This window comes from Artemia sp. Qi Xiang Cuo, chromosome 12 (genome assembly GCF_049724085.1).
Source record: "Artemia sp. Qi Xiang Cuo chromosome 12, ASM4972408v1, whole genome shotgun sequence".
In the NCBI taxonomy this organism is placed as follows: domain Eukaryota; kingdom Metazoa; phylum Arthropoda; class Branchiopoda; order Anostraca; family Artemiidae; genus Artemia; species Artemia sp. Qi Xiang Cuo.
In genome coordinates, this window is record NC_142805.1 from 1,741,782 (window position 1) to 1,765,576 (window position 23,795).

General features: G+C 36.0%; 1 protein-coding gene and 1 long non-coding RNA gene across 4 annotated transcripts in view; one reads left to right on the plus strand and one right to left on the minus strand.

Annotated features, from left to right (window-relative positions):
- LOC148945653 (uncharacterized) overlaps positions 1–15,049 on the minus strand; it is a 53,836-nt gene extending 38,787 nt beyond the window's left edge. Inside the window, exons 1-2 of the long non-coding RNA XR_016142641.1 lie at positions 14,900–15,049; positions 3,286–3,393 (exon numbers count right to left, since the gene is read on the minus strand). This is a non-coding gene — a long non-coding RNA (uncharacterized LOC148945653). The remainder of the gene's footprint in view (positions 1–3,285; positions 3,394–14,899) is intronic.
- LOC148945652 (ecdysone-inducible protein E75-like) overlaps positions 1–23,795 on the plus strand; it is a 91,465-nt gene that overhangs the window by 45,644 nt on the left and 22,026 nt on the right. For 2 of the 3 annotated variants that reach the window (XM_089098488.1, XM_089098490.1), the window contains exon 2: positions 23,663–23,751. In XM_089098488.1, coding sequence (XP_088954614.1) covers positions 23,663–23,751 — 89 coding nt within the window. Of the gene's footprint in view, positions 1–19,999; positions 20,379–23,662; positions 23,752–23,795 lie in introns of those variants that run through there. The other variant, XM_089098489.1, reaches the window with a different exon arrangement.

A 23,795-nucleotide genomic window follows, 5' to 3' on the forward strand; every position in this document is an offset into this window, starting at 1 on the left:
AAGATAAGGGAGTTTTGCCCAAAACAAAACAGTGCGGCTGCATTCTATAAGTTTTTCTGTAGTTTCAATAATTGTGTTAATAAAGTATTATATTTTCGTCATATTTTGTGATATTTCACTAGGATTGAGCGTCAGAGAAACAGGTTCTACTTAAATGAAGCGCTTGAATGTTGGTGGTACAATACACAAGTACCGAATTGACGAGTAAATATCATATTTCGACACCATTTATATTCCTAACCCCATTGCAGCTGGACAAGAGTGTTATGTTCCACCCTAGCCTCTGAAAAAATAGTATCACCTTGTGGGGCCACAATTCGAGTAAAACCGCTTTAAATTTTAATTTCATAGCTTTTGATTGAACAAAATAAACGAAAGAAGCTGGATTTAGTCTCGGTATTCTCCTTGGATTAATAATAAATAATAATAAGCGTTCAAGGATTGGGGCGAAAGTCATTAAGTCTTTGAAGAAATAAAAGCAGCTTTCAAATATCTCAATCTGTTTATTTCTTGTACGTTATAAATATGCTACGTTTGCAGACGATGACAATTGAAACTCCGAATTTGCCTCCTAATGCCATCTATTGAAGGGGTACCTTCTTAAAATTCAAGCTGAGATCTTTACCATCCTTGTATAGGTGGGGGAGGAGGGAATACTTACCCATACGAGGATCGGGATACTGGCTGGGAGGGCCCACTCCAGGAACAACAATAAAAAAACAGATCTAAAAATGTGTTTTTTATTCGACCCCCGTACCCTAATGGTTGAATCTGTATGCCCCTATGATGTACGGGGTTCCAGTGATTTTGATAAACTCACAGAACTAAAGAAGAGGGAGTTCCAATTTTGATGACAGAGCAAATAAGAGACGATTACAAAAATATGTTGGTATATGGCAAAACATATAATATATTGATATAAGCCCAGTTACGAATACAAACAACACTACCCAGGCGAGAGGAGGTACATTCCCGACTTCGTAGCAAACCTAGGATAAATTTTCCAGCTAGGCCTACATACATGTGTTTTTTGGGTGGGATGTAGAACATGGAAACATGCAAAGCTAGAAGAATTATTTGAAATATTTTAAGAATGTTGGAATTTGCTCTGGGGGGCCTGACATTCCACCCTATTCTCTCGTGTGCATATCTGAGCCCAACAGTGGGGTCGTTTTGGCTTTTACGATTTTTTTGGTACTTTTCAATTAGCTGGTACCCACGCGATATATTGTATAGGGAAGATGTTAAATGAAACTAGTCAAACGGGTATCTTTCAATAGAGAATTGGACCGTGGTTTGTCAACCGGGATCGCAAACCGTGGATTGTCATTGCGTTTACAATATCTAAACTATTGTTTTTTGGGCTGAGGGGGGGGGGAATATTCTATGCTTTACCCCCCACTCCCCTAATGTGTCAATATATAGCCCAAATTTGTTTCTAAACTATTGTATCTTAATCATATTTTGTTTTGTTTCATTAACATTAACCAAACTTGACTTCTAGCGTGGATACCAGCTATTTGAAAAGTACGTTCTTTTCCTGTAAAATATGATATGAGACCAACAATCCCCCCATCCTCTTTATTCATGTTTGGCTAGAAATTCTCCCTTTGACAATTATATAGGTGTGCAGGGGCGTATCCGGAATTTTTATTCAGGGCATTGTCTTACAAAACGATTTTTTCGGGAGATTCTCTCACATAATGATTTTTTTGTTGGGGAGGGGGTTACACAAAAAAACGCATTAAAAAATTGTTTATATCCATTTTTGTGACGTTTTTACGAGTCAGACAAACATTTCGGGGAGAGGGGGTTCAAACCCCTTACCCCCGCCCCTAGATACGGCCTTGTATGTGTGTATGTTATAATTATTTTTATGTGAAGGACATACATCTTTCACTGGTTATTTAAACACAAAAAGGAAAAGAGTTAAATAAACACAAACAGGTCCACTTTCTTAAAAGACCTTGTGGTTTGGCCGTCCGGAACGCATAACAGTCTGTTAAACGATTTTCGCTTTTTCACAAATGCTTTATGGATAGTGAAAACCTGTTATTTAAAAAAGGAACAAAAAGTGCTCTCTTTACCAAATGCCCTTGGCATAGATTTAGTAGATTTCACTTTCCGTTGGCGGTACGCAGCGCGTGCGAGAATCAGCTGCCGGCATTTTTTTTGTTGTTGCTGGACTATACGGCTGGAGCTTATTTAAGACATTTGACGTCTGGTCAGATTATTCCGGTCCGTAACGACCGTATATCAAACAATAAGCTGAAAGAAACACGTGGTTCTCTCCCACTTTCTATGGTTACTATGAGAGAAAGGTCACGCTTTACGCATGATGATAGATGGCCAAAAATTTTGCATTTTGGCTATCCACCTGGGGCCAGCGAAAACCAGGCCATCCCTGAATGGGATGGAAAGAGCTGATAAAAAATGCTCAAAAGGAAACTGGACTTCCATAGAAGACGGGAAACAGCTAGGCTTCAGACGGCTTGTTGTAGTGATGTGTGGTAGTTGTAACCTCCCGTGCTTGTATCGAAAATAAAATATACAGTGACTTCTTTATACCAAATTATTACTACTGAGGCATAGCACCAATTTTTGGGGAGGTTTGCAGATTCGGCCCCCAATTCACGCTACTTCTCGGGCTTCAGCCTCCTCTTCTTTGAACGCTTCAAAGATGTCCACACACTTTACCCTTTTTAATATTTTTTTTTTCCACTTGTATCGAAAAGGGTCACCATCTCAAGGATTTGGTTGGCATACAAATTAATTAACTTGAAAATTAAATATACTGAAAACATGGTATAGATGCCAATCATATTCGTTAATTGTATCTTAGCTTAAAAATTCAAATAATATATATTTGATACAGTTTAATTATGCACAACTGGTATCCGCCAGCTCAGATACGTACGTAGAAAGTTGGCTCAGGGTAGGCGCAACCGAAAAAGCTTCCAAAATAGCCAAGTTAAATGAAAAAAAAAAAAAATAGAAAATCACTTAGGAAAGACCTTTAAAAAGACTTCAGGTTTTGGGGCAGGGGGCAACGACCTGAAGATCCCTGTCCAAATTATTGGATCCCCCTGCGACTGTATCTGTCCGAGTTACTCCTAGACACTTCTTTCTTTTGTCCCAAACCAAAGCCTAAGTTGTAAAGTCATTTTGACGTAAGATAGCTGTTTTGTGTACAACTCGTTATTGCAGTGACTATATTTAAATTTTTGACGACTAAAAAAAAAATCTGATCATTAAATGAAATACATAATTATAAATGTTACTCACATTTGTACTCATGGACTATCTAAGACTGGAGGCTGGTAGCTGATGATTTGGTGGTGAGTTCTGAAAACCAAATGAGGCCGTCATGAATCGCCACGTCATTTTCTTATCCTAAAACAAAAATTTGTGAACGTTTACCGATTTCTCATTAGTAAATATTTGTTATTGCTACATCAACAAAATCCTTAATCATAAAATATCAGTCAAACAGTCCCTTAAGAAGCCTTCCTTAAGGAGCAAAATCGCTAAACATGAATAATGAAAATAAAAGCTGAATTCCAAAATCGCCATTTTCGGAGCATACGCGTCGAGGGGGTGTCCACTTTCCGCTAACTGGTGTATATTCGAGAACGTCACGTGTGCCACACACTTCCGCTACGCTTGGCAGAGTTTTCGCAGCGTATAGAAAATACCCGCTACGCTTGGCAGAGTTTCCGCCGCGTATAGCAAATACCCGCTACGCTTGGCGCACGCCACCTTGTGTACGGGATTTCTGACCCTTCGATGCATTCCAGAGGAGGTGTTAATCGTCATCACCATATCTTTGCACAAATGGGGAGGAGATACGGAGACTCTTCCCCTGAAATTTACCTGAAGAACAGCTTACTAGGAAAATTATGGTCAGCAAAGCGTTTTTCTTGATCACGACCCTAGAAATATCTGGTAATCCTCTCCCAAGGTTTGGATGGGTATCAATTACTAGTTTTAGACATGTTTTTGGATCCGACCAATACTCAGCAATTAATAATTATCAAATTCTTTTAAGCTCAAAAATTCAATTTTGCAAAAACTAATAAACAAAATGGCTTTTATTGATATAGTAAATAATTAGTTAATATACACATTAAATGATTAGTGCTGTAATAACTTAAATATAATTAATGTTAGTCAAGCATGGCAGTGACGTCAATTACAAATTACCTTCATAATTTTTAACTGCACAGTATTATTAACTTTTCAAATGATTGACAGAATATGCTGAATTATAAAACCCTAGATACTATGTAGAGCTAAAGAGAGAGAAACAGACACAACGATACGTAAGCAATGCTCTTTTATGCCTAAATTAATGTTTATAATAACACAAACTCTCGGGAATAATGGCCCACTTCCCCAAGGGCGTATCCAGGATTTGTTTTTTGGGGGAAGGGATTACATTTTGTTCTTAAACGTATCAAAAATTTGCTTATATGTGTTTTGCTGTAGTTCTACAAATTAGACAAAAACTTCGAGGAGTTTAAAACCGGTAACCCCCCCCCCCCTCTAGATACGGCCTTGCACCTCCCTTAGAACCATTGAGAGATCTGACCTATAGTGGCTTTGGCTGACAGACTTGGTAGTCCTGAGTATATCAAGGAAAACCCTGGCTTACCCTTCCTCTATATTTGGAGAATGTCCGTCAAACGGCCCCTAATTAATATTTATTAACATATTGTTTTTATGTAGACTCTAACCCGTCTAACCGATGAATTTTATTAAAGTTATAGAAAATCATGGAAAATCATAGTAAAAATTGTTATATTTCCCGAGTCGTAATATGTGATCTGCACCGCAGTGAAATTTCTAGAGCCACCTCTGATACCCCAAGGAAAATTTTGTAACTGTGACTGAAAATCGACTGTTTGCATTAGGAACAGAAAAAAAAATAGAATTTGGACAGGGGGGGGGACATTTGTCTAAAACTGGGGAAGACAGTCGAATTCTACAATAAATGTGGAAAAAGGCGTAAAAATATTGACATTTGATGAACAATTAGGCGTGAAGCCCTCCGCCAACATCTGTGGCGTGAAGCAAAATGGGCGTAAGTCCACTTTTTTCCGAAAATGAATCAAGTATATGGTTTATAAGGGCTCGAAGAGATCTATCGATTGGTCTGCTCAAAATGGGCTTAAGATCTATCGATTGGTCTACTCAAAATGGGCTTAAGAGTGTAAGTCTCTTATCTTCTAAATAGCAAACAGTTCAGCAATTTGGACATTTCCAGTGAATTCCGACCGAAAAGTTCACTTGGAATCAGTCTTTAAAGGTTTAAGGTTCTTAAATTCTGATTTCTGAAAAAGACTTTTTCATTTTGTCTTTTTATTTTCATTTTGATCTTCTGTAAAATCATAAAAAGTGGACTTACGACCATTTTGCTAACGCCACAGACATAGCCTACTCGTCACGTCCCAATTAAAATAATTGCTGTTTTAAGGAATAACAATGGCCTTTGATTAAATGTATTCGAGCAAAATCTCTTGCAGAAAGTGCGTCTACTCATTTTGTCCTATTTAGACATATTTTTCAAAAATTCTTTTACTTATTTTTATTTGTATCAAAAATATTCTTAAACTTATATACTCTATTAAAAAATTATGGATCTTTTCCAAGATCACGGCCTTGGCACACTTAATTTCCATCAAAAACTCCCGATGTGAAAAAATGGTAAAGAGTAGCGCAAAGCTTAACATATGGATATTTCCAGGATGAATGAAGTATGAAGCCCCCTACCCCCCATACGCACTTCAAACCCTCTTTTGGAAATACATTGCAATTTTAAGGCTTCCCAATGACTTTTAACAATATTTGGTTCAATAAACTCTCGACAAAAATAAGTCAATTTATCTTTTTAAACATAACTATCAAAATGTATTTGCCTCTTTACATTTTTATTGAAAATATTCCAAAAAATATTTCGTTGCAATAGAAAACCATGAGTATTTTCCAAGATCCCGGCCTTGACATACTCTAGTTTTCCATCAAACACTCCTGATGACAGAAAAAAAAAGTTAATTTGGTGTCCAAATCATACGGTCAATGAACCTCTCTGCTTTGCCAATAAATCTGGGGATAGAAAATACACGAGAAAGAAACGCAATAGTCCAAACTTTGATGTTTACGTTTAAACTCGCCCTAAAAACGGGAAAAAGCAGATAATTGTGACAAAACTTCATGCAATAGGCCGTAGGGAATCTTATTCGGCCGTAAAAAATTAAAATACGTCAAAGAGGTATGTACGCAGCCAATTAACTGCGGGGGGGGGGGTACCGTACCATCAAAGGCCGTACCATCAATGTAGATGCCTTCCGTTAAGACAGGCGTTTATGTAGGTTTTTTTTTAGGGGTATTGTAAAAATAGAAGTATATATATAAAAAAGTGAACAATACCAAGAATAAAAGAAACTTTGTAAATAATTGAAAAATTCCATGTACTCATGCCTGTTTTAAGAATAAACCAAATATCGGAGTAATTCTGGCCTCAAAGATATACTCAAGCAAGCTTTCTAGGCTGTATAGGAACGATGTTACGTTTAGGAAGATTGTTAGTGTCACCAAGCGATAGAGCAACCCAGGCGCCCGCATTATTTTTTTTGGTGGGGGGGGGAAATAATAAAAAATCATCTAATAATTTGAAGTCACGAAAATTAGGACTTCATAAGCAGGGCTTGGACCCCCCCCCCCTAAATACGTGCATTTTGTAACCATATCCAATGGAATTTATAGCAAGTATACGTTTTAGAACGTCATTCATTCAATTAGAATGTTAAATGTACATACATACTTTTCCGTTATATGGGCACTTCTAAAAAGTCAAGTTTGGTTAATGCTAATGAAATAAAATAAGATAGGATGTATATCCTATCCTAAAACATTGCATATATTAAATACGTAACCTAACCTAACCTAGATACTTTTTTGTCCCCCTAAACCCCCAAAAACAACAGTTTAAATATTGTAAGTTTAATGAGAAACCATGCTCTTCGATCAACTTAGATAACAATTACCCGCTTTACGAGTCTCCATCACTGCATTCATTCCATATATAATTAAATAAAAAAACAAGTTTTTTAAACTGAAAGTAAGGAGCGACATTAAAACTTAAAACGAACAGAAATTATTCCGTATATGAAAGGGACTGTCCCCTCCTCAACGCCTGGCTCTTTGCGCTAAAGTTTTTTATTGTTTTAAAAAATAGAGTTGTGAGACAGAGTCTAACTATAGCGTAAAGCGCGAGATGTTGAGAAGGGGACAGCCCCATTCATATACGGAATAATTTCTGTTCGTTTTAAGTTTTAATGTCACTCCTTACTTTCAGTTAAAAAACATGTTTTTATTTATTTAATTTTTGAACGTTTTGAATTAATGCAGGTTTTGATCTTGGCTCACCGTACATGAATAACTAAAAAAATTGTTCATATTGATTTACTTTTATTTAGTTAAATGGCTTTCTCAAAACTTGTTTAATTTTATTTACAAACGTTTTTATTAGTAATAAATATACATAACTTACGAATTAACTTACGTAACGAACTTCTATATTCATATATTTTTAATTTGTTTATTAGGGGTTCGCCCCTAGTCAATACCTTGCTCTTTAAGCGAAAGTTCGAATTTTGTTCCAATTCTTTAAAAATGACCGCTTAATCACAAAGGCCGTTAATTAGAATAAATAGCTCTTATGAAAGTACTAATAAATCTTTGGCTTAAAGAGCAAGGTTTTGAATACGGGGTGAACCCAATCATATATGTAATATTTTCTGTTCGTTTGAAGTTTCGATGTTGCTGCTATTGCAGTTGAAATACTTGTTTTTTTTTATATTAAATTTCTGATCTTTTTTTAAATAATGCTGGGAAGTCTGGCGTCCCCTTCATAGCATTGTCCCTTCCCCCATGAAAACTTCCTTCATGTAAAGATCCGCCCATATAGACTCCGACCCCCACCCCTACTACCCGGAAAAATCTCCCCTGAAAACGTCTGTATACTTCCAAATAACCAATACTATATGTTAACATTGGGTAAAGTTCATAACTTTCAGCCCTCCCTCCGGGAATTTCGGGGGATTAACTCATCCTTAAAGACATACTTATTATATTTTCGAACATGCTGAACAAAATGGCTATCTCAAAATTTTGATCAGGTGACTTTGGGAAAACAATGAGCGTGGGAGGGGGCCTAGTTGCCCTCCATTTTTTTGATCACTTGAAAAGGATACTAGAACTCTTAATTTTCATTCCAATGAGCCCTCCTACGATATTCTAGGACAACTTGGTCGATACGATCACCCCTGGGAAAAAAAAAACAAACAAATTAACACGCACCCGTGATCTTTCTTCTGGCAAAAATGCAAAACTCCACATATTTGTTGATGGGAGCTTCAAACCTCTACAGTAGGGTTCTCTGATACACTGAATATGATGGTGTTATTTTCATTAAGGTTTTATAACTTTTAGGGGGTCTTTCCTCCTTTTTTTGAAAATCAGCCAAATTTTCTCAGGCGCCAATTAAACTTGATGAAATTTATATATTTGAAATCAGCATTAAAATGTGATTCTTTTGATGTATCTATTTGTATCAAAATACCGTTTTCTAGAGTTTCGGTTACCATTGAGCCGGGTCGCTCCTTACTTACAGTTCGTTACCACGAACTGTTTGATATATATATATATATATATATATATATATATATATATATATATATATATATATATATATATATATATATATATATATATATATATATATATATATATATATATATATATATATATGTATATATATATATATATATACATATATATACATGTGTATATAATATATACATAGATAGCCTATTATATATATATTGTAAGAACTCCAAAAGATATTTTTTTTAAATCAAATTTTACACCGTGAAGAATGTAAGTGATGTATTTTGATTTTGGGCGTCCGAGGAGGCTCTGTGAGAAAAAATCACAATCGTAGTTTTTTGTTCCCAAAGATGGAATTACGTCATCCGCAATGACGAAATTAAATTCACGCAATAGGCTGTACCGTTATTAGCATGAAACCTCATTGCGTATAATGAAATAGTTTGCTTGGTTTTGAATTATTGTACTCGTTTGTTTTTGCCTTTTTTTGCGTATATAAAAGACGGAAATCTTCAGTCATTGACCGACGAAAATAAGAGTGAAAACACTAAACTTATGAAAGGCTATTGACCAAAGAAAGGAGTTTTATTAATGTTGATTTTTCCAGAAAAATCGGGTGCCATGTATCGCTTTTATATTTCAGGTGGGATAGGCGTCACGAAGAACATCATTTTAGGGGGAGGGGGAGAAACAAAAGCGCGTTTTTGAAGCCACCTCCTTATGTGCATACCTGGCAAAAGGTGACAAGGGGAAACTATGTCAAATGTTTGTTTGAATCTCTTCCTCGATGAAAGTTTCCCCTTGTCCCCCGCAGGGAGACACGCAGAGAAGGCGGGACAGAAGGGTATCATTTTACCATATCAACGAATAAAAAAAAAATTCTGTTAAGTAAAACATTTTAAAACATACAAAAATCCTGTTTTTTAGCTTAAACCCAACTTTTTAAAGTACTGGACCGTCCGACTGCAGGGGTATCCTATGATCCCCTTGAAAGGTGTGGACCAATACAATCTATGATCAGGGACTGTATCCCTGGTCCTTTTTATCAACCGATACTGAGGTTTTTTGTGAAATCGTGAGGAAGTAAGAAAAATTGTAGTAAAATCCGTGAAATTGCTAAAGAACCCCTGGTAAACCGTGGCACCATTTTAAAGCCCTTTTTTAACACATTGCGGTTGGTGCAGTCCCCCTTTATCAGCCCACGTAACGTAACTCAATCCTCTACCCTTAAGTGTCCTTATAGTACTGCTTGAAAAGGGCTAATATGACATAGCAGGAATAGGTCACATTCGCTGGTTTTCTCATTAAATATTTCTCGTGTACCTCTCATTTAATATAAATTTTATTTCACCTTTTTTCAAAAGAATGTCATAAAAGGTGAAAGGGAGGCAGTGTTGGATCCAGGGGAGGGGCGAGTAGGGCACCCCCCCCCCTAACGTAGCCTAAATTAGTGTAATTTACTTAATTAACGCAAGTTTGCGTTAGATAAACCTGCTCCTAACGCAAGTTTATCAGATCAAACTATTTTGCCCCCCCCCTAAAGACATCCTGGATCCACCCCTGAAGGGAGGCTCACTTTGCTCCTTGCTTGTAAATCTTTTAAAGCTTAGGACCTCCATACATGAATATTCCCGAAGTTTGTTCATAGTTGTTTCAAGGAATTTGCTTCTTGTGGATTAGTCAAAAAGAAATTCCATTCCACTAAGGAATTTCTAATTCTAATACTGCACCCCCAAAAAAGATAGACAGTATTGATGAAAGTGTTGGACTGCTTAGATTAAGCCCCCCCCCCCTTAGGCATGGGGAATGTGGGGAGGGCTGGATATTTTTCTAGGGAAACCAAGCAATAAATATCTTAAGAATTAAATTTTGAGGGATTTTTCTTTAGTCAAATAGTGCCACATCCCTTTGGCTACCCATAAGCCCCTCCCACAAGTTATTTGAAATGTGACGGAATAGAACATAGCTTGTAGAGTATTTCCGGTTCCAAGAAATAGTGGAAAATGTTGAAACCACTATAGCTTAAACCGCTATCTTCCTTGAATAAATTTGCAATATAGTCTATAGAGTGCATTAACCTCAACGTGAGTTTTTTAGCACATATTTTCTACGCTACTGACACTATTCGGGTATACTTTTTACACGCTACTGGTTTTTGTTTGGAATTTGGATTAATAAATGATTAGGTTATGGTGATTGAACCCGTTAGATTTTTGAGGTTTTTGGGTATTCTATCGCATGAATCATATCCATTAGTGAATTCATTGGAAGAAATATAAAGTTTTGATGAGTTTGGCTTTACAAAACCTTAGCACATTCTGTTGCTTATTTACGTGAAGTGTAGCAGGCATCTACGCAGTATCTTGTTTTAGAGGAACTGATGATAAAAAAAAGAAGAAAATTTGAATAAGAAATACCCAGAGACTCGGCAGCAGGGACGTACGCAGGGGGGGCCTCCGGGCCCGCCCCCCCCCCGAAATCTCGCGATTTTTTTCATTTTCCCATAATTTTCTGATTTTTCTCACAGAATAATGGGTTTGAAGGATTTGGCCCCCCCCCGAACCAATTTCCTGCGTACGTGCCTGCTCGGCAGTACCTTCAAACTAGGATTTCAGGAAGGGACAGGCCCCAAGACCTCCCCATTGGCTCGTCTCTGTGCTATAGCTACGATTGTATAAATGTCTAGAGAGGGTTTGGGGGAGTACATTTAGGGAGAGGCATAAATTCGAAGAGTTTAAAAAAGCGAATCAAATGCAATTGTAATTATTAGGAGACATCACAATCTTTTGATTTCTGGTGAAGAAGCCTGGGTCTAAAGTCCTCTGCTGAAATGCCTGAAGAACTGCTCACTAGCTATGGCAATTTTGTCTACTTTTGAAGTCAGCTGAAATTTAAGACCAAGAAACTCTGTGTGCAATGCAACCAGGGGCTGATACAGAATTAATGTTTGGGGGGTGCACTAACAAAAAGTTTTCTGGTGGTATTTTTCTAATCCATGCCTGTAATAAGTGCAACTTGGTGTCTTCTGGGATGGATAATGCCTTCGAAACCACCCCATGGATCCGTCCCCCCTTAATGTAGATTTGGAATTATTTTTTAGGGAAGCTCAGAACCTGATTAGCATAAATTGTGCTTTTGAATTTGTTTTTGACTTTGAATTATTTTCTTTTGGAAAAATCATAAATATATTAAAACTATCTCAGTAAGTTAAGATAAAGGCTGTATCCAGGGTGAGTAGCCTATGGGGTTTGAAATTTTTTCCGACTGGTAAAAACGTAACAAAATGGATATAAACAAATTTTAATGCGTTTTTTAAGTTTTTTGTAAGACCCCCTTCCAAAAATGAATTCCCCCCCCCCCTGAACGAAACCCCTGGATACAGCCTTGACTAAGATAAGGTAACACAGAAAACAGAAGTAAGGTAAGCAAAATAAAACAACAAAGAAACAGTGCCATGCGCCATGCGCCAACAGTGATTTGCGCCAAACAATGCATGATAAGCCTAGAATATCATCATTATCGTCAATACAGACCACGGGCGTATACAGATAGAGTAGAATCGGTTATGTGTTAATCTAAAACACGGTAGTCTGCATGAGATTCTAGACAGACAAGCCTATTAGGTTTAGGCGATTAGCGAGTCCAAGTAAATTAAGTCCCCTGTTTTGCATACAAGTCCAGTGGACGTTGTCTGTCATGAGTCAACCCAAAAAAATCTCGATCATCTCTTAGTTCTATGACTATCTATTTTAGTTCTACCCTAGGATGGATGATAAAGCATTTATAAAGAAGCGAAAATGACATCATTTTTATAAATCCATAAAAAAGGCTTATGCCAGCTTTGCCTCTCACTAAGACTGTCTTGGATTTTTCTCCAATTAGCCACGGCTTGATGGCAACTTGATTTTAATTCAAAAATCAACGGACTCTATCTGCTGGGTACAATCCGGAGGGTGGAATCAGGGAATTTTTCTAGAGGGCCCAAGCCTTAAAACAAACAGTAGTCTTTTAGGCAAAAACTTTAAACCTTATAATTATCTTTCTTTTTCTTAAAAAAAAAAAAAAAAAAAAAAAAAATGTTAGCAAAATAAAGAGAAGAGAGAAAAGGTACCGCAAGGGGGTGCCCACTTTCCACCACCTGATATGCATCTCATAATGCCATGCGTGCCGCGTAGTTCCGCCCCGCTTGGTGTAGTTTTAACCAAGATGGTTAAAGCACAGTTTCTGTCACGTTTGACTGGCATCACCTGTTGTAAGTGATTTTGAAAGTGGATGCCCTTTCGAACAATGCACTGTTGAATATTAGCTTTTGGGAGCTTTCGGGGAACCCAAGTTCCTTTTGGTGAAATTCGAGGAAATTCCGAAAAATTCTGGAATTTTGATAGTACCGCCATAGGTGTGCACAAGGGATTTTTTTCTACATGGTTAAAGCCTTAAGACAGGTGTCCTAGCAAGGGCGTAATTTTGTCAAAAATGCTGGGGGTGGGGGCAAAGAAGGAGCCGATTTTCTCTAGTCAAGTGAAAGTGACTAAGTGAAAAATGAAAAATGAGCCATATAGTACCATAAAGGGCAAGGTATACTAAAGAAAACTGAGCTGTTTCTATGAATGCTTGAATTATGTAGGCCTATGTTAGTTTTGACAAGATTTTTGAAGACGCTAAATTCTGAGCTGGGGGAACTGGGGTCTGCGGACAGTTCCCCCCTGCCCATAGCAAATTACGCCCCGACACTCTAAGCAAAAAAACTCATATTTTAGCACATTCAGAGTTATCATCTAACAGGGAATAAACAGCAGGGAAATCAGCACTGAATAAATAGGGCTTTAGATTTTACAATGAAATCACACGTATGGTAATTTGTGTTGCTTTCAGTAAAAGCGGAAGTTAGACCTTGGGGTAAAGAGCGGGAAGATCTCAGATGTTTTTTTTTTTCTATTTTCAACCAAAAGTAGTTATTTTATATTTTCTCTCTCCAAAAATAGAAACAAGTTGTTGGTTTTTATGTCAAGTTTCTCTTGTTTCTGTTTATTCCAAAACTAAAAACAAAAAACTAAATAAGTAATTGTTTTATTCTTCTAGAAAAAGAATTTTAAAACCCAGTTCAACACAGAAGTATCTAGACACAAGAACACATACCAAAATTAATTTTGAGGAAATCTCTGCATTTAGTGTTGTAGGTCCGAAATAACCACCAGAAACTGGGTAATTCACAGAAGACACAGAAAAAACATGGTAGAAATGGTAAAAAGTACGAAATAACCTAGGGGGTGTGGATCAAGCTTCCTTCCCCTCCTACGTTTCTTGGCTGTAGTGCTAAAGAATTATTTGCAATCATGGCGTAGGCAGCATATTGTCTAGGGGGGCAGTTGATAGTGTGATGGAGGGCCTTATATCAACTGCTTTTCCAACCATCTGCTTTTTCAGCCATATCTAATGTAAATTTGAAGGTCTATAGGGGGCAGCTGCCCCCTCCCCCTCCCTACGCCCATGTTTGTAATGCCTGTTAAATTAGATTTATAGTCCATCTTCTATAATAGAGTAAGATCTATCAGTTGGTTCACTCCGTTCTCTCCATCTTATCTGTTTCAAGATATTTATAAGTTACCACTTTTTCCAAACGTTTTTTTTTTCGCTATAATGGGAAATTTTACTACCACTACTACTAACGACACATTGTTGCACCAAACCGCTTGAGGCGAACACAGCTGTGTATGCTCATTTTCCACCCCAAAGCTTCATTCCTTCAAAGTTTCACAAGCTTTCAAAGCTTTACTCTTTACCTCCTCAGATGAAAATCCAATTCGAAAAACGGGGGCTGTCCATCTTTAGTCTTTCTTTTTTTCACTGAGAAACAGAGGTTCTATTATAAGTTTTTTGGACGGATCCTGGATACCTTCATAAATATTTTTACCAGCAACTAAGTCTTCATAAAAAAAAAAACACATTCATTATTTTTTTTTCGCTTTTCTTTAAAGCGTGTCTTAGTTTTTTGGGTACTTCTTATTAGGATTAACAAATTTGTTTTTTTGTAATCCCCCCCCCCAAAAAAAATTTCTATTGTTAAGTCCCCGCCCGAAAAAAGAAATAATGGGTACGAAACTGGCTCTACAACAGACCACATTTAAAATTGCCTGTTAAATTGCCGGCTCGAGGGGATGGATTCCCCCCCCCCTCTTGTTTTCCGGATGATTCAGCTACTGCTATATTTAGAAGAAGCCAAAGCAATTACCTTTCTCGACAAATTAATCCGATTTTGATCTCACCACTCATTTTGTTCACAATAAGATATTCCCTGCTAAATTGTGGCGAAGAACCGCTAGAATGAAATCCGCAACCCTTCCCTTGATTGTTTACAATATTCACAGTTTATAAATTTGGGACAAGGTTATCTCTTGACGGATGTTGTTGTTTTTGAGTTGGCTGGTCCGCTATCTTGTCATACCTTTAAATCGAGTGTCTTCCAAGGTGTTTTCTAAAATGGCTGTAGGCATAGAACACATTAGCCTACAAATTAACTACAATAATACAAATACATAAAATTTAAATTTTCTTCTTTTTTGTAGTTTTACAGAAAAACAGCATTATTGTCAGCATGACCATGGGAATAAATACTTCTGTAATATAAACTAATTAATTCCGTTGATTTATTTTTGGTTCGTATAAGCCAATCCATTATTTAAAACCCATTTTAAAAAATTACTTTAACACATGTTATATTCACATCATTTACATGCCAATTTTTGGCCCACTTCGATGAACGCGAATTTTGATTGTTTTATTCTTTATTGAAATTTTAAGTCAAAAGGCAAAACGGCAAACAAAGAACACAAAACCTGATTGGTTGAAAATTAAATTGGTTGAAAAGAAGGAAACGTTTTTGAGCTACAATTCTGTTTTTCTGTGCTTTTACTATAACTAACCATAGAGTCAGTGAAATCGGTTTCAATTTACTTCAACAGGCCAAAAATACGGCAAACCCAAATTCGAGTATCGAAAATTCGGAGATTTTGGGTCACTTTCCTTCGTTTATTTGGGCTTTCGGTACTTATGTATTATAGCGACCCGCCTCAAGAACTTAAGTTAGGTTAATCCTAGTGAAATATACCTAAATATGATGAAAATATAATATTTTAGTAACAAAATTATGGAAACTTACCTTAGACCTTACATTCCCCTGCGGCGCCAGGGGTGCCTAGGGCATCAATGAATATTCACCGATCGGGTCTGAGATGAGCCGCTGCGTAAACATCTTCCCAATCTGGTAGAGAGGCATTCAGGCGACATAGGTCACTGTTATAGGTTCACCTCAATCTGTTTCGAGGTCTTCCTCTCTTCCGGCTTCCAACTGGCTGCCACTCAAGTGTAGACTTCGGGATTCGATGGTTTTCTATTCTTAAAACGTGTCCGAGATACCTCCATCTACGGGATCTGATGGTGTCGGTTATTAGTGGAAAGCAGGTCGCCCAGAACGCGTTATATTAAATGCCTAACCAAAATTCCAACTCTATATATTATATATTCAATTAAAATATACCTATATAGTAATTTATCTCACTGTGCCTAAGCTAATTGCCACGGAATAGAGACAGCCAAACCGGTTTTACGCAGACAGATCAGATCAAACTTCTTGAATGGTGTCGCTATAATACATAAATGCCGGCTTTCAACCCTCGAACTACGTTAGTTAAATTCGAGTCTTGTGGATTTTCTTTTCCGGTGATAATTTTTTAAATTTCTTTTGCGTTTATGTAAACTATTGCTTACCAGCGTAATCGGAGATTGGATTCCGGCGGGGGATAAACACTGTCTGCGGTAGCCAAAAAAGGGAAAACCCTGAACACCAACAACAAAAATTTCAACACGTTTTTTTTTTTTACATTAAGGTGCTGCATTACTAAAATTGGTATTTCGTTCATTATTATAATGTAGCCCAGATTTTTATGTTCTTATATCTTATACGTATACTCTTGTTTTACAAATCATATTATCGGGAAATGCTAGTGCAGTAAGACCGCATAGTACATAGTATTTAATCGTGGAAATTTTATAACTCGGTTTCTTAGAGGACCGCCGATAAGCCACCCATGTAGGGCCACATCCAGGATTTTTTTTTTCTTTTTTTTTACAAAAAAAGTAAAAAAAAACTGGTTTATTATTCATTTTTATGTTTTTACGGGTCGGACAAACATTTCAGGGGGGGGGGGGGTCAAACACCCTAAATCCCCTGAATACGGCCTTTCATCCATGGATAGTCAAGATTTTTCTGGTTATTCAGACCGGAAGGCAAAAAGCATAGGTATCATAGGCAGCGCAATAGCGCTGCCTAAGTAAAGAACGATGTTGGCACAATGTATTTTTATTTTTTGGTTTCTTGGTCTTAGACCAGGGGAAAAAAATACAAATGAATGTGCATTGTCAGTTTAATATACAAATACTGATATTTAGTAATCAAAATGTTAATATTATTTGATTTACTAAAAGTAAAAACATTTATATTTTTTCAGCAAAGTGCAAATTATGTTCTGGCCTTGGGAAGGCATAGGGGTTTTGAGCCCTACTCATGTTAATATCTGCTAGTTTTGAGTTAGACTTGGTTATTTATTGTAATTTCTGTTGGTTTTGAGTTTCATTTATTTATCGATGCTGATTTGTGGTAGTTTCACGCCTGTTAGATTATTTGATTTTATTTTTGCTCATTTTTGGTTTAATGGTGTTCTTTACTTTTCTTTGAAAAACTTATTATATGGAAAAAGTTTTTTTTTTATTAATAGCTAGAAAAGAGACGGGTGTCGGAAAACAAAACTGCAATGAAGCAGTCTTGATCAGTTTATGTTTGAATTTGCCATGTTTGAATTTGAATAAAGAGTAATGGGAAATACTTTATTCCTGACACATAAATGAGAAGAGACACAATCAAACTCACATACATCATCAATCGATATGTTATGACCAGGACCATACCCAGGATTTTTTTTTCGGGGGGGGGGGGGTGCAAAAGTTTTTTTTTTCCGGGGAAGGGGTGTTATATTCATTTTGTTAAGTTTTTACGAGTCGAACAAGCATTTCGGGGGGGGGGGAGGGTTCAAATCCCTACCCTCTCTTCTGTGTACGGCCTTTGCTATGACTGTTAACCATTTGTGTTGTATCTAACTCAAGACCTGCTTTTGCGAAGAGCCGTATTAATTTAGACAGGCGCTATACTACTGATCGTTGTATTGACGGACGCTAAATGCTAGATTTAATATACAATAATAATCATAGGAATATGCCAAAGAGATACCTCGGAGGTTTTATTAGGAAAAACGCAGTCCCTAAGATACCAATCTTTTATAATAATCAATCCGTTCTTTAAAAAAAACTTCACTTTTAGAGGGAGAATAAATAAAACAATTCTAAAGATTTCAGGGGACTAATTTCTTGAATACCTAGAAGTTGCACTGGAGCCTTGACCCCTACTCCCCTCTTAATTATTTCCACATATTATAAAATACGATTTTAAAAATAAACAATCTAAATTTAGCAGATGAAAAAGGAGAATACGCCGAATACTACCATTCAGGAACGTTACTTCAATTTCTCTTTGGGATAACGGTACCTATACCCCCCCCCCCCTTTCTATTGACGTCTCTACCGTCGTTATGTATGCCAGCACTTGCAGGATTAATTTATATTGTTGGAAGTGTAAGAGAGGATGTAAGATTTTCTGGGGGTAAGTTTTTTCCTAAAACCAAAGATTTGAGGGCTAAATAGGTAGTTTTCATGCATTTTTGAAAAAAAAAATCCAAGGAAGTGGGTTATTCATGAATCGTTCATCCCCTTCCATACTTTTCAACTTTAGATATGAAGTTTAAGTGTTTTTTTTTTGTATATCTAAATATATGTTTACGTTTTTAAAATTACCACTCGGAAAGGCAGCAATCACCTTTTTATATCGTTTATGTTTAAATCAAATTTGCGTAACTCAACTTTGAATTAAGTTCTACGAACTGTGCTAATCTTTTGTGAAATGTGCGAATTGTGCTAATTTTCTTGCTAGTTTAGCGTAGCATATGCACATATCTAATAAATAAAATAGGCGGGAATCTAGACAAATTGTTTCACTCCCTGTTGTGCCCATGAATACCAAATTTTAACATTCTTCTATAAGGGATACTCTTTGAAAATGGAGGTAATCAGCTATTTCTGTCAAATCGTCATTTCTCATATACAGGCAAGTGCACAGGAGCTTTCCGGGAGCTTACGGATGGGGCCAATAACAACAAAAGTTTTATTTGATTATTTTAATAAGAAATGAACGAAATTCAGGAAATTTAGGATTTGGGGCCTAGACCCCCCCCCCCCCCCACACACACACACACCTGCGGCACTCCCCAAATATATAATAGATTTTGTTAATTCTCTATTCGAAATCATAAAATTAATAAATAAAAAATTATTTTAAAGTTATTTTGGCATCCTGAAGTAATTTAGGCTATTTATCTATATCCATCGACATATATATATATATATATATATATATATATATATATATATATATATATATATATATATATATATATATATATATATATATATATATATATATATATATATATATATATATATATATATATATATATATATATATATATATATATATATATATATATATATATATATATATATATATATATATATATATATATATATATATATATATATATATATATATATATATATATATATATATATATATATATATATATATATATATATATATATATATATATATATATATATATATATACATACAAATTTTGTATGCGTTTTTTTGAGTTTTTTTTGTGTAGGCTAACCCCCCCCCCCCTGAATTTTTTTTAGTAAAATCCCCCCCACCCTATATATATATATATATATCTTGCTTTTGTTTTATTTTAACATATTTTGTAAATGGTCAAATAGATTTCCCGTGCAATTATTATTACGCAAAAGATAGGGGTTTATAGATTTCCCGGCACCCACAATTTTAATTGCGTCTCTGAAGCTAGAGCTGACTCATGGCCCTACAAGTCACGCACAGAGAGAAAGCCACAGGCCAGGGCCCTCCCATAATCTTAAGATATTAAAATGTCCCATTAATTAATCTATTTCTCACTTGATTTACTTTAATTAATTCCCAAAAATTACCCCTTATCCCAAAATAAATGCATTCTTCTTCAATAATGTTTCGTAACCAGTTTTTTTAACCCCCTGAACTCCAATGACCATTGACTCTAAGAATTTCAAGGACTGTTATTATGACCCACGGCCGTAGAGAAGGTACCGTTTGACCCAGTTTGATACTGAAAAACATCGGTTTATCCATGTTTACTGATAGGCCTTTCGCCGAACTAACAATTAGTCTATAGAGCATTGAACTTTATTTCCACTAGTCAGTCTATTGGCTGACATTGCCTGCCATTTACAATCTGGCGTCTTATCAGGAGTGTACGCTGAGACTAAAGGTGTATAGAGAAGAGTTTTAAAGTGTATTTCATTGTGTGAACACATTGAATGGTGGATTTTGACATATTTTAAAATGAGGAATTTAATGCTGCATTTGCCCTCTTGTTCCGAGGAGAGGGAGGTTTTGTTTTTACATGGATTAAGGCCTGTTGAAATTCAACCGAACGAAAATGTGCAGCCTAAAGTTGAACTGGATATTATCCCACAGAATGAACTGCCAATAGGTATAAATCATTTAGCATTATTTATTTCGGTAAATATTTCGCAGTTCAAATTACTGACTTACGAAGAAAGTGAATATACCTTATTGATGCCTTTTGTATGCTCTTTACGAATATAATAGGCTAACCATTTTGTCGCAAATAAATTTTACCCCACTTATATATACCAATTCATGGTATATATTTGCACATTAGGGGGGGGGGGGGGGGAAAGTTTACTTAGGCTACCTCTCATTTGCATCAGAAATAACCTTTACTTCCCCCCCACCTAATGTGCAAATATATACCCTTAATTGGTATATATAGGGGTGGGGGTAAAATTCATTTGCGACAAAAATGATTAATATAGGCCTATTTGGAAAGATTATAAAAAAGACATAGGCTAGTTTAATTGCAAGTCTATAATATGAACTGCGAAACATTTACCTTTTTCTTTTTCTACTTATTTATAGCCTATTTTCACCCTGCCTTTGATAGCTTTTTAGAAGAATTTTAGGCTATTTTTTGTTGGGCCATATTTTTAGCTGAGGCTTTACCCCCCCCCCCCCCCCGCAGAGCCGAAAAATTGCGAAATTTGGAGAATTTTTTTTTGAAACTTGGACAAAAAAAGAACAAAGAATCCAGCTGCTGTGACTATTTAAGTTTTACTTGTTCCCCCACCCCCTAGTAAAATTGTGGCCTCATAAAATTGGTGCTATTTCTAATTTAATCTGCTTCTAAATTAAGGCCTAGATCCATAAAAAAAACGAAAGAAATCGAAGAATGTAGCCTACTATAGGCTACATAGACTGCAAAAAAGGAACTTTGTTTGGCTTGTGAAAATTTAACTAGGCCTAGTGCGTTTAAGAACAAGCTAGCCTAAAATTATTCAGGGCTCCGGCACAAAAATTTTTCAGCTTCACAACTTTGCTCCATCCCAACTTATAAGGTTTTAAAGATATGCAAATACATTAAAAAATAAACACATTTAAATTAAAAAAAAATGTCATTTGATAAGGCTTAAAATTTTACTCAAAGAACAGGAATTGCATTTTCAGAACTAAAGCCAGAAAAAAAAAACTGATAAATTTGAGAATCAAGCAGTAAATGTTATTTATGCTGCAAATTTCAGGACCCTCTAGAGGGCTGAAGGAGTGGAAGTAGGTACTTCAAAATACTTTCCCGGCACTCACTTTTGAGCATGCCCTTTGATTCTCCGGAAGTAGGCCCCTATTGCCCCCCCCCCCATAAAATTGCCGGAGATACGCCCCTGATAGTCCTTATACTAAAGTTTCTTCTTTAATTAAATATTGTAATGAATCATAGGCTCTTTGTTAGAACGGGTATCTGCAATATTGACTCGATGAAATCAAGTCTGATTAATTGCAATATTTGATTAAAATTTTATTTGGAATGATTTTAAAAAGTGAATGATACTGAAAGGAAATATTATAATTTGGCTGGTACTATCCCATTATGCGGGCTTCTCTAAAAAGTCAAGTGTGGTTAATGCTCATGAAATAAAATAAAATCGGATGAATATTTAATATTTGGAAACAAGTTTGGGCTATATATTAGCACATTAAAGGGGGGGGGGGACATTGCATATATTAAATACCTAACCTAAACCTAGGTACCTCCCCCCCCCTAAACCCCAAAAAACACAGTTTAATATAGTATACACAATGAAAACCTTGCTATCATTGCCTATTCTATAGTGATTAACCCGAGAGGCCCGCATGCATGGGATAGTACCGGCTGGCTAATAGTGACATCCTGCATATTATAAAGTAAAAAATGCCATTGCTTTCGCGTTTTCTTGCATATCCAGTGGCTATAGCAGGGGCCATCAAAGTGGTAGGGGTGGATTGTCAGAACAGTGACCATGATACCTGTAAAGAGCATAAAATAAGGAATTTGATGTTGCTTCTTTTGGTCTGTAGCATGTTTCTGTCAGAAGTGGTCAACCAATTCTGATTGATTTTCTCTTAATGTACAGTGTTTTTCATACCCTAAAATTCTGCACTTCCTCGCACTAAATGAATTTTCGCCTTTCTTCTCACAGAGGACCAGAAAAAGCCATAAAGAATCCACGAGAAGGCAAAGCCTAGCCTAGGTGATAACTCGAAATTTTTATTCTGTCAAAAAGCTCTTATTTAGGCTATCTGGTACTTGCGCATTATATGGGCCTTTCATTTTTCAATGAAAATACTGGTTCTTGAGTATTTTACTGACCACACTTTTGCTCTTGATCTGTTTAAAATTGGTTTATCTGTGTGCACTTGGAGATAATCAACTTGTCCTGAACTACTATGCAGGTATATTTTAACTAGATATTTAACATATAGAGTTGGTTAGGCTAGGTATTTAAAATAGTGCGTTCTGGGCGGTCTGCTTTCCATAATTCTCTGTTGTAGTTTCCTAAATTTTGTTAGAAAAATATTATATTTTAACATATCTTGGTATATTTCATAGTACACACAGAAACTGGTTTTACAACAGATCAAGAACAACAGCGTGGTCAATATAATATACAAGTACCAAAATACTAAAAAATGTTTATTCTAAAATTTAGGAGGGATGTCAGGGCCACTGCCTAAAACCCCCAATGTACGCCCATGATTGTAGAAATGGCAAATGGATAAATTATATAACTGATAAAATGCTTATCTATTTAAATAGTAATTAATTAACCTGTAAAGCTATCGCTTAAGGTTCATAACGTTTAAGATTCTGCGCTGTAGGCTAATAGCAATAGCAGCCTATTTATAATCAGTTACTAGTCTTTTTTATATGTAAGTTGGGTTTTGAGTTGCCACGAGTGATGTCTGAAAGGAAGATCAAATTTATTACTAAGAAGGGCTTTATTATGTCTAAATTATATTCACTATTTTTGGATTCTTCAAAAAAATTCAGATTAGGGTAGGTAAATAATTTTTTAGACCATACTACTTTTCCATTTACGGAAAATTAAGCGAGAAAAAATGGGTTTTAATTTAAATAAAGCACTGACAAAGAATGAAAACAAACAACAAATTAAATAATAAAAAATCCGAATATATCAACTCCAAATCCGGGAACCTTTATTAGCGGAAAAAATGGGAAAAAAGAGAAAAATAATTTGAATCATCTAAAGAAAAAAAAACAATAGCCTACTATATTTTTGGTGTCGTTTTTGTGTTACAGTGTTGCAGTATTATGGAAGTTTACTAAGATGTTTCACTTATTTGTTTTGTCTTTTGTTAGACAAAACCCTCCCCCCAAACTTTACGGGGAATATAATTCTCATATAAATTTTAATCTTCCAGAATTTGATGGCACAACTGTGTTATGTAGAGTTTGCGGAGATAAAGCATCAGGCTTTCATTATGGCGTCCATTCATGTGAAGGCTGCAAGGTAAGATCATTTCCACTCCATCCAGCCGGAACTACGTAGGCCTA